We start from the raw sequence: 15,455 nt of genomic DNA on the forward strand, positions 1-15,455 counted from the left end.
ATAAAATCTCATCAGAATGAAAACCAGCAGCATTTGATCGGATTAAATCTGCTGATTCTGCAGTTCTGAGGTGGGTGAAATGAAATCTGTTTTTCTTTAGAAAACAACTTCATACAATAAAGACAGAAATCCTGCTTCTCTTCCAGACAAGGGCCTGTTCTGTTTACAGGGATTTGACATGATCTGGAGTTGAGCTCAGATCTGTTTGAAAGCAGAATAATTTCACTGGAGCAGGATTAGATCATGACTTTAATGGAGGTGATCCTGGATGTGTTCTACCTATTCTTTTCTCCACGAGAACTTTAAGAAGAATCAAGAGGAAAACAGAAAGCATGTGGAATTGAAGGTGGGGACTCACTGAGCCTATCCTGCATCTCTGTAAAGTGCTATTGGAAAGATCTCCATCAGTATTCATTCATTAGCTGGATCTTTAAAGTCTGATTCATTTTCTAGAATGTTCTTGTATTTCAGGTTCCCAAGTTCTATTGGATACTGCAGTGGTTTTAAAACGTTAAAGTAATGAGAATGTTCTACCACCTTTAGTGGACTTTGCTATTCTAGGAACTACTAGAAGTCCAGAGTTTTGAGATCTCAGGGAGCGTGACGGATTGTAGCGTGTTAGAAGACTGGAGAGATACATGGAGATAAACCATTTAGTGTTTTGTAGGTAAGTAGCAGTAGTTTGTAGTGGATTTAAAACTTAACAGGAAGCCAGTGTAGGGATGAGAAGATTGGGGTTATATGGTGATATTTTCTCGACCTTGTGAGAACTCTGACGGCTGCATTCTGAACTAACTTGAGCTTGTTTATTAATGATGCAGGACATCCACCTAGTAATGCATTAAAATAGTCCAGTCTGGACGAGCTTCTCTGCATCAGATATAGACATGTTTCTTAGCTTAGCAATATTTCTAAGCTGGAAGAAGCTGTTTTTGTAACTTGGTTGATTTTTAAGAGACAAGTTGCTCTAAAATAACTTCCAGGTCTTTTACTGTTGAAATAGTGGTTACAGAACATTCGTTTAAATGCAGGTTGAGATGTTGGAGCTTCTGTGTACTATTTTTTGGGCCGATAAGCAAAATTTTCCTTTTATCAGAATTGAATAGTAGAAAGTTATGAGTCATCCAGTCTTTTATTTCTTTAACACACTCAGTTAATCTATAGATGAAGCCTTGGTCTGAAGCTAAAAACAGGTCATTAGTGATTTTAACTAGAGCAGTTTCTGTGCTATGATGGAGCCTGAAACCTGACTGAAACTCTTCAAAGATGTTGTTCTCTTGTAAGTAGTAACAGAACTGGGCAGCGACAATCTTTTCTAAAATCTTAGACATAAATGGGAGATTGGAAATGGGTCTGTAATTTGATGGCGTGTTTGGATCCAAATGAGGTTTTTGCTCAGGTGTTCAGCTGTAGCAGCTTTTAGCGCCAGTCTGTAGCTGAGCATACTGTCTATACACAATTCTAAATACCTCCAATTTAGTTTTCCTCCGTTTTCTGAGGTGAAATATCTATATCAGTGACGTCTGCTCCGTGGGATATTATTAAGTCTAGTGTGTGGTTAAAGCGATGAGTTGGGCTGGTCATGTTTTGTTTAAGCCCAAAAGAGTTTAATAAGTTCCCAAATGATAATCCTAAAGCATCGTTTACATCATCTACCTGAATATTAAAATCTCCTACAAGCAGCACTTTATCAAAATTGATCAAGAGGTCTGAAAGAAAACAAGCAAACTCTTGAAAAAAATCAGCGTAGGGCCCCGGTGTTCTGTACACGGTGACCAGAGCGAGAGATAGTAGGGGTATTCCATATGCACGAATGAACCTGCATTCCATCAGAAAACGCAGGCCTTTGAGCTGCTGATAATAAGCCAAATGGTCCCTCTCCTCCTTAGCATGGAGAACGTGGTGTCCATTGCTTTCAAAAATAATTTAAAATTTTGATTCTTTTGACCAGAAAACAGTTTTTCACTGTGCCGCAGTAAATTAATGTTAAGGAACATTATTCTGAAATTGTTCCACAGTTTGTAGACTGTTTGTAGTCTTTCACATATGGGTGAAGCTCTGCCTATTTTTACTTTTGAGAGATTATGCCTCTCCTAGATATACTATTTATACCCCATTCATCTGACTGACCTGCTGTTAGTGAACCTTTTTAGTTGGAAAATGTTCCTCCAGCTGTTCCTCTTTAAAAACATTTTCTTCTCAAGCCTTTTGTTGCCCCGTCCCAACTTTATAACGTTCTTCTTCTTCTTCTTTCGGCTGCTCCCATTAGGGGTCGCCACAGCGGATCATCCGTCTCCATACCACCCTGTCCTCTACATCTGCCTTTTTCACACCAACTACCTGCATGTCTTCCCTCACCACATCCATGAACCTCCTCCTTGGCAATCCTCTTTTCCTCCTGCCTGGCGGCTCCATCCTCAGCATTCTCCCATCAATATAACTCATGTCCCTCCTCTGCACATGTCCAAACCATCTCAATCTCACCTCACTCACCTTGTCACCAAAACGTCCAACATGTGCTGTCCCTCTAATAAACTAATTTCTAATCTTGTCCATCCTGGTCACTCCCAACGAAAACCTTAACATCTTCAGCTCTCCTACCTCCAGCTCCACCTCCTGTCTTTTACTCAATGCCACTGTCTCTAATCCATACAACATTGCAGGTCTTACCACAGTCCTATAAACTTTCCCTTTCATTCTTGCAGATACCCTACTATCACAAATCACCCCTGTCACTCTTCTCCACCCACTCCACCCTGCCTGCACTATTTTCTTCACTTCTCTAACACACTCTCCATTACTCTGCACTGTTGACCCCAGGTACCTGAACTCCACCACCTTCTCCACCTCTTCTCCCTGCAACTGCACCCCTCCACTGCCCTCCCTCTCATTCACACACATGTACTCTGTCTTACTCCTACTGACTTTTATTCCCCTTCTCTCCAGCGCATATCTCCACCTCTCCAGGATCTTCTCAACCTGCTCCCTACTCTCACCACAAATCACAATATTATCCGCAAACATCATAGTCCAAGGAGACTCCTGTCTGACCTCGTCCGTCAACCTGTCCATCACCACTGCAAACAGGAAAGGGCTCAGGGCTGATCCTTGTTGCAGTCCAACTTTCACCTTGAACCAGTCTGTTGTTTCTACTGCACACTTCACTGCTGTCACACTGTCCTCATACATGTCCTGCACCACCCTCACATACTTCCTCTCACCTTCCAAAAGTCTGTTAAACAATCTTGTTAAAAACTCCACTGCCATCCCTCCTAAACATCTCCATGCTTCTACCGGTATGTCATCTGGTCCAACCGACTTTCCACTCTTCATCCTCTTAATCGCTGCTCTCACTTCCTCCTTACTAATCCTATCCACTTCCTGCTTCACAATCTCCACATCATCCAACCTTCTCTCTCTCTAATTTTCCTCGTTCATCAGCTGCTCAAAATACTCCCTCCATATTCTCAACACACTCTCCTCACTAGTCAACACATTTCCATCTTCATCCTTTATTGCTCTAACCTGCACCACATCCTTCCCAGCTCGGTCCCTCTGCCTGACCAATTGGTACAAATCCTTTTCTCCTTCCTTAGTGTCCAACCTCTCATACAGCTCCTCATATGCCTTTTCCTTGGCTTTCGCCACATCCCTCTTTACCTGATGCTGCATCTCCTTGTACTCCTGCCTACTTTTCTCATCACTCTGTCGATCCCACTCCTGTTTTATTAACCTCTTTCCCCTTGTGCTCTCCTGCACTTCCTCATTCCACCACCACGTCTCCTTGTCTTGCTTTCTATTTCCAGATGTCACACCAAGTACTTTTCTAGCTGCCTCCCTCATCACTCCTGCAGTAGTTATCCAATTATCCAGCACCTCTACACCACCACCGAGCCCCTGTCTGACCTCTTTCCTGAACCTCACACTACAGTCTTCCTCCTTCAGTTTCCATCATCTTATTCTTCTTTTAGTCCTCACTCTCCTCCTCTTCTTCTTCTTCCTCTCCTCTTCAATCACCAATCGTTTATTTCTAGGTACACCTTTTACCACTTCATCTAATTCACTCCAGAATCTTTCCTTCTTCTCAATTTCACAGCCAACTTGTCTGCTGACACTGATGACATTTATCATCATCCCTTCAACTTCCAGCTTCACGTTCATCACCCTATCAGAACTCTCTTCACCTTCATTACACTCTTACTGTACTCTTCCTTCAGAATCACCCCTACACCATTTCTCTTTCCATCCACACCATGATAAAACAGTTTAAACCCACCTCCAATGTTACTGGCCTTACTCCCTTTTCACTTGGTCTCCTGAACACACAACATATCTACCTTTCTCCTCTCCATCATATCAGCTACCTCTCTTTCTTTACCAGTCAGAGTACCAACATTTAAAGTACCAACCCAAACCTCCACTCTCCTCCAATTCTCCTTTTCCTGCTGTCTCTGTAGATGTCTTCCTCCTCTCCTTCTCCTCCTTCGGCCAACAGTAGCCCAATTTCCACCGGTACCCTGTTGGCTAACGATACCTGTGGCGGTCGTTGTTAACCCGGGCCTTGACCGATCCGGTATGAAATTCTTAATTGTGACCCGCATATTTGATTTGGCACAAGTTTTACACTGGATGCCCTTCCTAACGCAACCCTCCCCATTTACCCAGGCTTGGGACCGGCACTAAGAGTGCACTGGCTTGTGCCTCCCTAATGGCTGAGTTGTCCCAACTTTATAACGTTACAGCCATAAAATGGAAAATTACCTTTTTTTTTTTTTTTTTTTTTACCTTACATTTCCTCAGTTTAAATATTAGATTTTTTTCTTTGTTCTGTTGTGATTAAAATATGGGTTCATGAGATTTTCTGTTTTCTGTTACCCAGCAACCCAACTTTAGACTTGTCAAGGTTACAGATTTCCTGCCATTTTAAAAAGGTTTGCAAATTCCTCATAACCATCACAATCTTTATAATGCTTGCTCTGCAACTATAAAAAAAAAAATTAATACTCATTGACCATTTTACTTTAGACCAGTAAATCACAGAGCTGCCCATTATGATTTCTAGTCTGCTTGAAATGCACTGCCTAAAAAATGTCTCGCACTTCTATTTCCTTGAACTGCAAAACGCATTTTTAATAAATTGATGAATTCCATCCAGAATTGCTTTGCTTTAGAGGTGGCAGAAGCGGAAGCTCCCCTTGTCTGTGCTAGGACCATATTCCACACATTGCAACAAGTTGGTTTGTAGGCCGTCGTCCCAAAAGGAGCCTTTTTTGAAGCTGGCTCACAAGAAAGCCAACAAAAAGTTTGCTAAGGGCAACCTGTTCCAGAGCATCAATTACTGGAACCATGTCATGTGGTCTGATGAGATAAATATAAACTTGTTTGGCTTCGATGGTGTCCAGCATGTGTGGTGTCTTATCTACATGCCGTTCATGGTGGTGGCAGCATCATGGTCTGGGGCTGCATGAGTGCTGCTGGTACTGGGGAGCTGCGGCTCATTGAGGGAAGCATAGATTCCAACATGTACTGTGACATTCTGAAGCAGATCGTGTTGGCTCCCTTCAGAAACTGGGCTGAACGGCAATTATTAACATAATACCGATCGCAAACACACCACCAAGATGACAACTGCCTTGCTGAGGAAGGTGAAGGTGATTGAGTGGCCAAGACCTGAACCCTATTGAACACGTGGGGATCCTCAAGCAGAAGTTGAAGAAGGTCCATGTGTGATGTCATTTTGGAGGAGTGACAGAGGATCCCAGCAACAACCTGTGCAGCTCTGGTAAATTCAGTGCCCAGGGGGATTAAGGCAGTGCAAGATATCAATGGTGCTCACACACAATATTTAAACTTTTGACACAGTTCTGACATGTTTGCATATCCAAGTTTTATTTCTATAGTATTGTCCCTTGAGGAGATACTAAAATAGTTGTTGAAATGTGAGGGGTATACTCTTATTAGCTTATATAATTCATAACCGTTGTTATGGTGCCATTGTAATGGTAATAGAGCGAGCACACCAGTAGTTTGGTGTATGTGAACTGTATTTTGGATCATTTGGAGGTCAAATTTGAGTTCAGAGTTAGACCTGCCAGTGTTTGTAGTCTAGTCTCAAAAGCTCACTCTTTGGCCTTGCCCATAGTGGTGGAGAGGTTTGAATGAAAGAGGTTGATTCTGTGACTGGTGTCTTTTATACACACATTGAGTTGATATTAGGAGTACATTCTTAAAGGGACAGGGCTAATTTGGGTCTGTGAAAGTCAGAATTCTTGCTGTTTGGTAGTGATTATGGGAAATTGGGATAGTATTTAACTGTATTTGTCATCTTATTCCTTTTTTTTTTCTTCTCTCTAGAAACACACCATGACGTCTACAGAAGACTCCACTAAACACCAATCACCTTTGGGTATTATATTGAGAATGACTGATTTCCAAGCGCCACAGCACACCCACACAGGAGAGAAGCCATTTCACTGCTCACACTGTGGAGAGAGTTTTGCTGAAGATACTGATTTCCAGGAACATCAGCAAATTCATACAGAAGAAAAACCATTTGTCTGTTCAGACTGCGGGAAACGATTTGGTAGCAAGGGCAATCTGAAAATGCACCAACGCATCCATACGGGAGAGAAGCCCCATCAGTGTTCCAAATGTGGAAGGAGTTTTACTAACAAGATTCGTTTACAAAATCACCACCGAACACATGTAGTAGAGAAGTCGTATCACTGCTCAGAGTGTGGGCGGAGTTTTAATCTGGAGAGTTCTCTCCAAGTACACCAGCGCATCCACACCGGAGAACAACCGTATCACTGTTCTCAGTGCGGGAAGAGTTTTAATTACAAGAGATCCCTCACGAGTCACCAGAGTATTCACCGAGGAGAGAAGCCGTATTACTGCTCACGGTGCGGAAAGAGTTTCAACCGAGAGTGTAATTTCCAAAGGCATCAGCGCATTCACACTGGAGAGAAACCCTACAACTGTTCAGAGTGCGGGAAGAGTTTTAACCAACAAAGTCATCTCAAAGTACACGAGCGCCTTCACACGGGGGAAAAGCCTTTCAAGTGTTTGCAGTGTGGGAAGAGTTTTGCTCAACAAAGTCATCTCAAAATCCATCAGTTCAGTCACACAGAAGAAAAGCTGTGCCAGTGCTCACAGTGTGGGAAGAGTTTTGTTCAAAGAAGTCATCTAAAAATACATCTGTTCAGTCATACACAAGAAAAGCTGTGTCGGTGCTCACAGTGTGGGAAGAGTTTTACTTACCCAGGTACTCTCCGGAAACACCAACGCATCCACAAGAGAGAGAAGCTGAATGAGTGTGGGAAGAGTTGAGGGTGCAACAGTTACAGCTGGTTGATTCTGGGATTTAAACTCTCAGCACTTTGGAGTGCTGTCCAACACCTTGACCACTGATCTACCACAGAGTTATGACTTCCTTCTTGGTTTCAATTGGAAGAGTTTTAAATAACTGTTTGCTAGTGGTTTAAACAGAGTTTTAAGAACCCCATTGCGCCAGAGGGGCACGAGTGGCGGGGGGAGCCTCGCTGTTTCAGTCCGGCTCCTCCCTTCACTCGTGCCCTGCTGGCACACCCATGTTAACCAACACTGAGCCAGATGTGTTTTGCCTGGAATATGTTAAGATACATTAAATATTATCCTGTATTTTAAAAAGTAATGCTATAGATTTTCTCTTCATTTCTACCCATTATAAATGTTCACGTTACTGTACTATGTTTCTTTTTTGTCTATTCTGAACTCCTTAACAGGATTTTAAGACTCATGGTAACTTAACCCTCAACCTTGAACCAGCAGGAGGAGCTATTTAATTAATAGAAGCATCCTGTAATGGCAGGCTCACACTACGATTTTTATTGTCCCTTGCGATTGTTGCTTGTCGGACTGTACAAAAAATTATTCCCATGTCACACTGTAGGATCTCGGTTGCCATAACGTCAGACTGTACGACAGTCAAAAACCGATGCACGCAAGAAAAAGTCTCATCCAAAGTTTTACGTCATTAATCCGTTGACACGTTTAGACCCTCATTCTCTTGCTAACGGTATCAAGCAGCAAACAAAACCATTCTGCAGCATTAATTCTGTTTATAACTTTTATTGATAATAAAAATGTCATACAAACACTCCTTTTTCCTCGAAAGCTCAATACGCGTCTTTTCTCACTGTATTGTCCACCTGACCTTGTTTCAAAATTTTCCTGAAGTTGTCACACTAAGCGCATAATCAGGTTTGGTGCGCCGATTGGTTCTTGGTTTGCCGGTTATCGTAGTAGAAGTCGCACTGCGGGAAAGAGTCGGAAATCTTATAGCACTGGCAGAATTTCATCAGAGGAAACAGATTTTCGCAATTGGCCATTAATCAGCTGTTGGTGAACAAAATGATTTTAATCTCAGGTTATGGAATCTGTTTTGCCATTGCTTTTAAACAGGTAGAATTTGGTGTGAATTTGCTTGGTTGGGATGAAAACCTGCACCCACACCAGCACTTTGTGGAAGGTTTTGTACACCCCTGGTATGGAGTATCACTTGTTCAATGGCCAGACACTTTTTTCTATTACGCTGTTCTTCCTCACTTGCTCTGATGTACAGCATGTGGTGCCCCTCTGCCTATACCACCCGGTACCCCTAGAGACCTGTCCAACACTTTTGTCTGTAAAATAAAAGGGCAAAACAGAAGTCTGGGGAATGCAAATATGGATTGCTGCTTTAATTTTCATCTTAATATCGGAACCTCCTCCCAATTTTCCGTTTAGACATTTAGGACATTGTGAGGTTTCATGAGGTTTGTGCCAGAACTAAGAACTTGCAGGGCTTCTCGAACTGCAAATAACACAGATTTGGATTCCATGCATCACGATTACGAATAATTTTTAAAAAAATTTTTTATATTGCTCCACCAGGAGCAACCACATTTCAGTAATATTTAGTACCGTTGGGTGCTTTAGTGTTTTCTCCTGCCCTTAGTGTCCTACCATCTGATTATGGTAAGCTATTTAAAAATTTTTCAACTGATAAACTGATATTCAGTGGGTTTACACAGTCTAGGTTATGTTAACATAATAATAATAATAATAATAATAATAATAATAATAAAAAGAATGACATCTTTGGAGTTTATCCGGAAGCGTGATGGATGGAGCGTAAACATAATTTAAAGTGAAAGATCTTGGGCATAAAGTAAACCAAAACATAATTTTTTTACTTTTCTATATATTGTTTTTAAATAAAAGTAAACCTGATTCAACGAAAAGTGCTTTTTGTCCAAGTAATTTGCTGCTGTTGGATTATGAAAATTGCCTTCGTGTCCTCACTCTGGTTCAGTGGGGAACTCTGGCACCTCAAATTGTAAAACACATGGAAGGTTACTGGGACAGTAGAGAAAGGTCTTTTTTGGGATCTGAACTGAATTGGGTCAATACTGAACTACATATAATCTTCAGGACAAACGATACTGCTATTAATACTTCTTGTTTTCGGTTCATATGCGTTGGTGTCGATGGTGAATTAGAAGCTGCTGCTTGTCATTTTCCGTCCCTGAATGGTCATCACGTGGTCAACATTTGCTCGACAATCAGTCATGGCGTCAACGTTAAAATGTCCAAAAGTGTGGGCAAAACTAATGCAATATATGCAGTAGTGTAATAGTGAATGAAGGAGGCAACATTAGTAATATAATTAAACATTTACAATCAAAACACTTCTTTCTCGATTTTGAAATGTATCTAATTATAACTTCCACAGGAAATGCTAGGCTAGAAAGGGTTACAGCATCATTAGAGGGCCGAGGCCGAGACGCAGACGGTTTAAGACACCCAGGAGCAGCCCATTCACCATAACGATGGAGGGGAAGATGACCCCTGAGAAAACAACAAAACGGCAGGGTTTTCTACTCTACAGTAGAGTCGACCTGGTTCTGGTCTAGTAGGCAATAGATAAGTTCACCTAAATGCTGGAGTTTCCAGAATTGTTCACTGGGTTGTGCTGTGCTCCAATGCAGATGCTGTTCATATATTTAGTGCCGTGGATTGCTGAGGAAATCTCTTTCTCTATCTCTATATAAATAATTTATTTGATATTTTTATTTACAAAAAATGTGCTTTATGTATTTCTGTTTAGAGTAATTTGTAAACTGCAGTAATAAAATAACTTGAAATTTTCAATGTCTTTTGGCACAAGATTATGAAGAGTAGTATCGATAACAGTATCAATAAAATGAGAATGATACCTGTCCCTACTGTAGACAGTTTAAATACATGGTTTGTCTTTATTATTATGAAGTGCCTGATTATGTTAACTATGTACAAAATATTGGTTTTAATTAAATGTTGTTACTGAAATCCACCAGGAAATGCAGAAGGAATATGAGCAAAACAATGAAGAAGATGAGACACTGGAAAAGTCAATAATCTTGCAATAAATTATTATTTACTCTTGTTGTTATGTTATATATATTTTTTCCTCCTCAAGCAAAAATTAAGAGAAACTTTATTGGTCAAGATTCAGACTTCTGCTCCACCTGGTTCTTTCAGCCATCATGGACAAACAATGAAAGCACTTCACCCCTGCTCGGGTCAAGGAAGTTACAGTGTACCTGCACATCTAAAAACACACCAATGCTTCAGTCCATTAGATTAGATTAGATTAGATTAGATTAGATTTCTTGCCATTTTGGGTTTTTGTCAAAATCTTATGAATGATGATTGAAGGTACGCTGCAGAAGGATGAAAAGGAAAAGTGGGTGGAAAATAATATTTGATTCCTCAGTCCATGGGTTAAATATTCATTTGATTAAATTAATGAGAAATTTGTTTTGGAAAAACAAGAGAATACAGTTGATGCCAGATAAATTACGTTTAACATGCATAAACATCTGTACAAGTATTAAAACACACACTTTATCTGTTCCTGTTCAGTTTTTTTTTATTGGTGGCAATAGGAGGAACAACACAGTAAAGTCTGATCTGTTCATCAAACATCATCATTTAATAAATGTGGGATTGGAGAGACTGTTAATGATGTACTGGAGCCCCCAAATATCCTCCTCCAAAATATAAATATAGAAATTGTAATAAACAGTTGTTTGGAGAGATTGTTGATAACGAGCATAAATATATTTTGGAAGTTTTTTCCAGAATATTTCAGGTTCTTTTAAATTACTGAAATAAATGAATTGTTATAATAGAACATAAGGTTAGTTTAGGTTTTTGCACCAGACTCCTGTAGTGTCTTAAACGTATAGTATCTTAAATGTGTAATATCTAAAAGCCTTAACTCATACAATTCTACAAATGGTGACAGTCCTGGAAAGGCCAAAGTTAATTACTGAACCATCTGGCCAGATGTTTTCCTTTAAGCCAAATGTATGAAAGGCCCATAGTGCTTATCTTATGAGCCGTGACTGGGAAAATGAGACGGATGGTCGTCCTTAAATCAATATAAGCCGAAGTATAGAATATGATCCAGGATGCATGTCCTCTTGGGAAAAGACCTCTGACCCGTTCTCACTGTATGTTAAGATGAATGGTCTGGGAAAGTGAGCGCTGGTAGATTTGAGATATATTAAATCTGGACAAAGACAGGTTTTCTCTTTAAGATAAACATTATTGCACAGTAGGCTGATATACATCTGTTATACATTAAGAGGCGGACCCAGAGAATGATCAGAATATATAATGAGTGTGCAGCCATGGATCGGGAGTCAGACTTTGAATCAGAGCGTGCTGACTCCAGGCTTGACCGGAAGGCCTGTAAAGATGCTATATTTCTGTGCTGAATAAAAATCATTATTTACACGAAATAACTGCGTCTACGGAGATTCCTTCCAACCGACAGCTACACTCCATCAAGACGACGAAATACACAACACTCCACTCCAGTAGGTGGCAGAAATGCACCAAAAGTTGTTTTTACAACCTCCAGATGAAGGAGAGGAACCTGGAGGAGAAGAATAGAAGTGGGAGATCTGTGCATGGAAACATTTCTGCCTGCTTGGGGAAAATAGCAAACTGGTTGAGGAAGCTGATGTTTGAGTCCTGAGGTAAATGAAAGTAAAACTGGATTTTTGAACTGGTTTTGATTTAAATATTAAAACTTTACACAGCAGACACACAGAAATCCTGACCATCTCTCGCACCTGATTGGCTCCCAGTTCAGGACAGTGTGTTTTATAGTTTTACAGTATAGATGTAAAAAAATTTAATATATGAAATCAGTTGTCTAAATCTAATTTTGGGAAATGTGATGTATAATCACTGTGTACTTCATCTCTAACAGGTGAACATACATGGAGCTCTTTAACCAGCCAATCACTTGGCAGTGTGTGTGTGGAAATGCCTTGTTGAATCGATTTTACCTTTAGTCATCTAGTCACTTTTATCCACATTTATTTCATTCATACAACTGAGCAGCTATGGGGTTAAGAGCCTTGCTCAGGTGCCAAAAATTAGCATCTTGTGTTGGATGGATTTTAAACTCATGACCTTCCAAAGTCCAATTCCTTAATTACTTAACTACCACCTCCCATTGTCAAGAGGCAAGGAAGGAAAAAACAACTCAAATGTTCATTCTGTAGGACTATGGTAAGCAGAAAAGTATCTCACCATGCACAAAGAGATCAAACCTTGAGGCTGATGGGCTACAGCAACCATCAACCACACGATGTTCCACTCATTTCAGCAAAACCTAGGCCAATCATGAATAAGTACATTCTGGGTGAGCATGTGTTTTTGATGGCCTTAGGTGGTTCAGATTGGTTCAACAAAAATAAACAGCATCTAAAAATAATAAAAACAAAAAGAGGAAAAACAAACATCATGTGGTGTCAGTGATTCGCCTCTAGAGGCCGCTTTTGTGCTGTATAATGACTACGGACCTTCTAACTGGGAAATCACTGCACTGACATGGTTTGTCTTTTTACTGTCAAGTTTAAGGTGTTTGCACTTGAAGCTGTCATTAGTTTTATGTAGGACTCTTTGTTTTGGGCATTAGAAAATGGGAGTATTTATATATTGTATCCTTTTTTGACATTTTTCTTTGCTTCTCTTTAGAGACATGAACAGACAAGAACACAATGTTAGCCACCGACTCCAGTAATAGTCTAAAGACTGCTGGTAATGTGACCAGTCAAGTCGTATCGCACACGGATCTTCACCACTGCTCCCATTCTGGGAAGAGTTTAACTCAGCAGAGTAGTTTACAAGTGCACCAACGCATTCACTCAGTAGAGAAGCCATTTAACTGTTCACAATGTGGAAAAGGTTCCACTCGGCCTTTTCACCTCAAACTACACCAACGCATTCACACGGGAGAGAAGCCTTATAGCTGTTCACAATGCAGCAAGAGTTTTGCTCTGCACAGTAATTTCCAGGAGCACCAACGCATTCATACGGGAGTAAAACCATTCGCCTGCTCAGACTGTGGAAGGACATTTGCTCACCAATCTAGTCTCACTGCACACCGGCGCATCCATACGGGAGAGAGACCATTCATCTGCCCACAATGTGGAAGAAGGTTTAGTCGCAAGTCTACTCTTAATACACACCAACACATCCATATGGGACAGAAACCATTCCGTTGTTCGCACTGCGGGAGGACATTTACAAAGCCGTATTTCCTCAGAGTGCATGAACGCGTTCACACGGGAGAGAAACCGTTCATCTGCTTGCTGTGTGGAAGTGGATATACTGCCCTGTGTAACCTCAGGAGACACCAACGCATCCATACAGGTGAAAAGCCGTATCAGTGTTCACACTGCGGAAAGAGTTTTGCTGACATGACTCATTTCCAAAGACACAAACAGACCCACGTGGTGAAAAAGTCGCATCGCTGCTCGCAGTGTGGGAAGAGTTTTGGTTTAGAGAGCGTCCTCCTCGAACACCAGCGCATCCACACCGGGGAACAACCGTATCACTGTTCACAATGCGAGAAGAGTTTTAATCACAAGAGATCTCTTCTTCGTCACCAGAGTATTCACCGAGGAGAAAAGCTGTATCACTGCTCGCAGTGCGGCAAGAGTTTCAACCGGGAGTATAATTTCCAATCGCATCAACGCATTCACACAGGAGAGAAACCATACAGCTGTTCAAAGTGTGGGAAGAGTTTTATTCAGCAAAATGGTCTCAAAAAACACGAGCGCACCCACACCGGAGAGAAGCCCTACAACTGCTCACAGTGTGGGAAGAGTTTCTATAATCAAAGTGGCCTCAAGATACATCAGCGCATTCACACTGGACAGGAACCCTACAGCTGTTCAGAGTGTGGCAAGAGTTTTAATTATCGGAGTGTCCTCAAGACACACCAGCGCATTCACACAGGAGAGAAGCCGTATCAGTGCTCAGAGTGTGGGAAGAGTTTTAATCAGTCTGGAGCACTCCAGCGACACCAGCAAGTTCATGCAGGAGAAAAGACCTAAATGCTACTAAACGAAGAGAGATTTAAGTACATATAAAGTGTACTTGTTGGGCAGCATAGCAGAATAGAGCATTTCTGTACCTGATATCTAAATCTAACAGAGAGAAGCAATGTTGTCCTGTGTTTTGATTTTGCAGTCTGTAACTCTTTACCGTGTAAGAGGTGATAGCAAAAAGTTTCAGGACTTGTTTTGTAGCATGCCAGCAGATGGCAGCATAGTCACAGGGAGCACCGACCTTCATAAGTCAGTTTGCCAAAAGATCCTGTGTACATAGCGAGCTCTGTAACTGGTGCCGTTCTGACCACGTGCGGTACCACGTCTGCGTTTTCATCTGTGGTGCACAAAAAAATAGATGCTCTGCAATGACCATGCACCCTGTCACGAGCTCTCCTCACATGTGAGTTTCTCAGCAGAAACAGCATGATCTCAACACCCCATTCGCCAGATTCATCCCGAAGATGGAAATTCAGCTCAAAGGTCGCCGTTTTGACAAACATTGCAGAGATTCAGCGCGTATAGCAGAAGATGCTTGACACGCTTCGAGAAGAAGACTTCCAGGACACATTCCAGAAGTGACAGGAACACTGGGAGCAATGTATTGCTGTGAAGGTTATAGTGTGTAAATGATAAATAAAGTACTTTCTTGTAAACAGAGCGAATCTCTAACTAGTCTTTTTAATACCACCTCGTGTATAGGGGAAGTGGTAGCTCACTGGTGAAGATTTTGGAAGGTCATGAGGTAAAATTCCTGCATTGCCAATGTACCACTGCTGGGCCTTCAAGCACAAAATGCTAGAAATGGACACGTGTATGTAACTTTTTGTGTTGTTTTGTCTGTTGTTGAATTACAGACCTTCACTACTTCTACCTTGGAAATTGATCCTTAAAGACTCGTGGACTAATTAGAGAGATCTAGTTTATTTTCCACAGAAAATCCTTTGATGTAACATTTTGTTGAAGTTTGATTTGAATATCATTTTTAAGATTTTAACCCTAACCCAGTTCTGACGGACCTTGGAACAGCAAGAAGTG

The 15,455-nt window shown here is 41.2% G+C and overlaps 2 protein-coding genes across 3 annotated transcripts; both read left to right on the forward strand.

Annotated features, from left to right (window-relative positions):
- The first annotated feature begins 30 nt into the window (after nt 1–30).
- Nucleotides 31–8,157, forward strand: LOC310725897 (uncharacterized protein). Of its 2 annotated transcripts, XM_083541018.1 has the most exons (3): nt 31–70; nt 170–346; nt 6,355–8,157. In XM_083541018.1, exons 2-3 carry the CDS (start codon nt 269–271, stop codon nt 7,327–7,329), a joined length of 1,053 nt encoding a protein of 350 aa, XP_083397144.1. In that variant the 5' UTR covers nt 31–70; nt 170–268; the 3' UTR covers nt 7,330–8,157. The 2 variants fall into 2 exon arrangements, with proteins under 2 accessions (XP_083397144.1, XP_083397145.1); XM_083541019.1 differs by lacking the exon at nt 170–346.
- Nucleotides 8,158–11,894: 3,737 nt separating this feature from the next.
- On the forward strand, nt 11,895–15,077 carry LOC310725880 (uncharacterized protein). The gene is made up of 2 exons (XM_083540991.1): nt 11,895–12,050; nt 13,060–15,077. Exon 2 carries the CDS (start codon nt 13,083–13,085, stop codon nt 14,421–14,423), a length of 1,341 nt encoding a protein of 446 aa, XP_083397117.1. The 5' UTR covers nt 11,895–12,050; nt 13,060–13,082; the 3' UTR covers nt 14,424–15,077.
- Nucleotides 15,078–15,455: the final 378 nt, after the last annotated feature.

Source organism: Silurus aristotelis (genome assembly GCF_946808225.1).
Source record: "Silurus aristotelis genome assembly, chromosome: 5".
NCBI classification, from domain to species: domain Eukaryota; kingdom Metazoa; phylum Chordata; class Actinopteri; order Siluriformes; family Siluridae; genus Silurus; species Silurus aristotelis.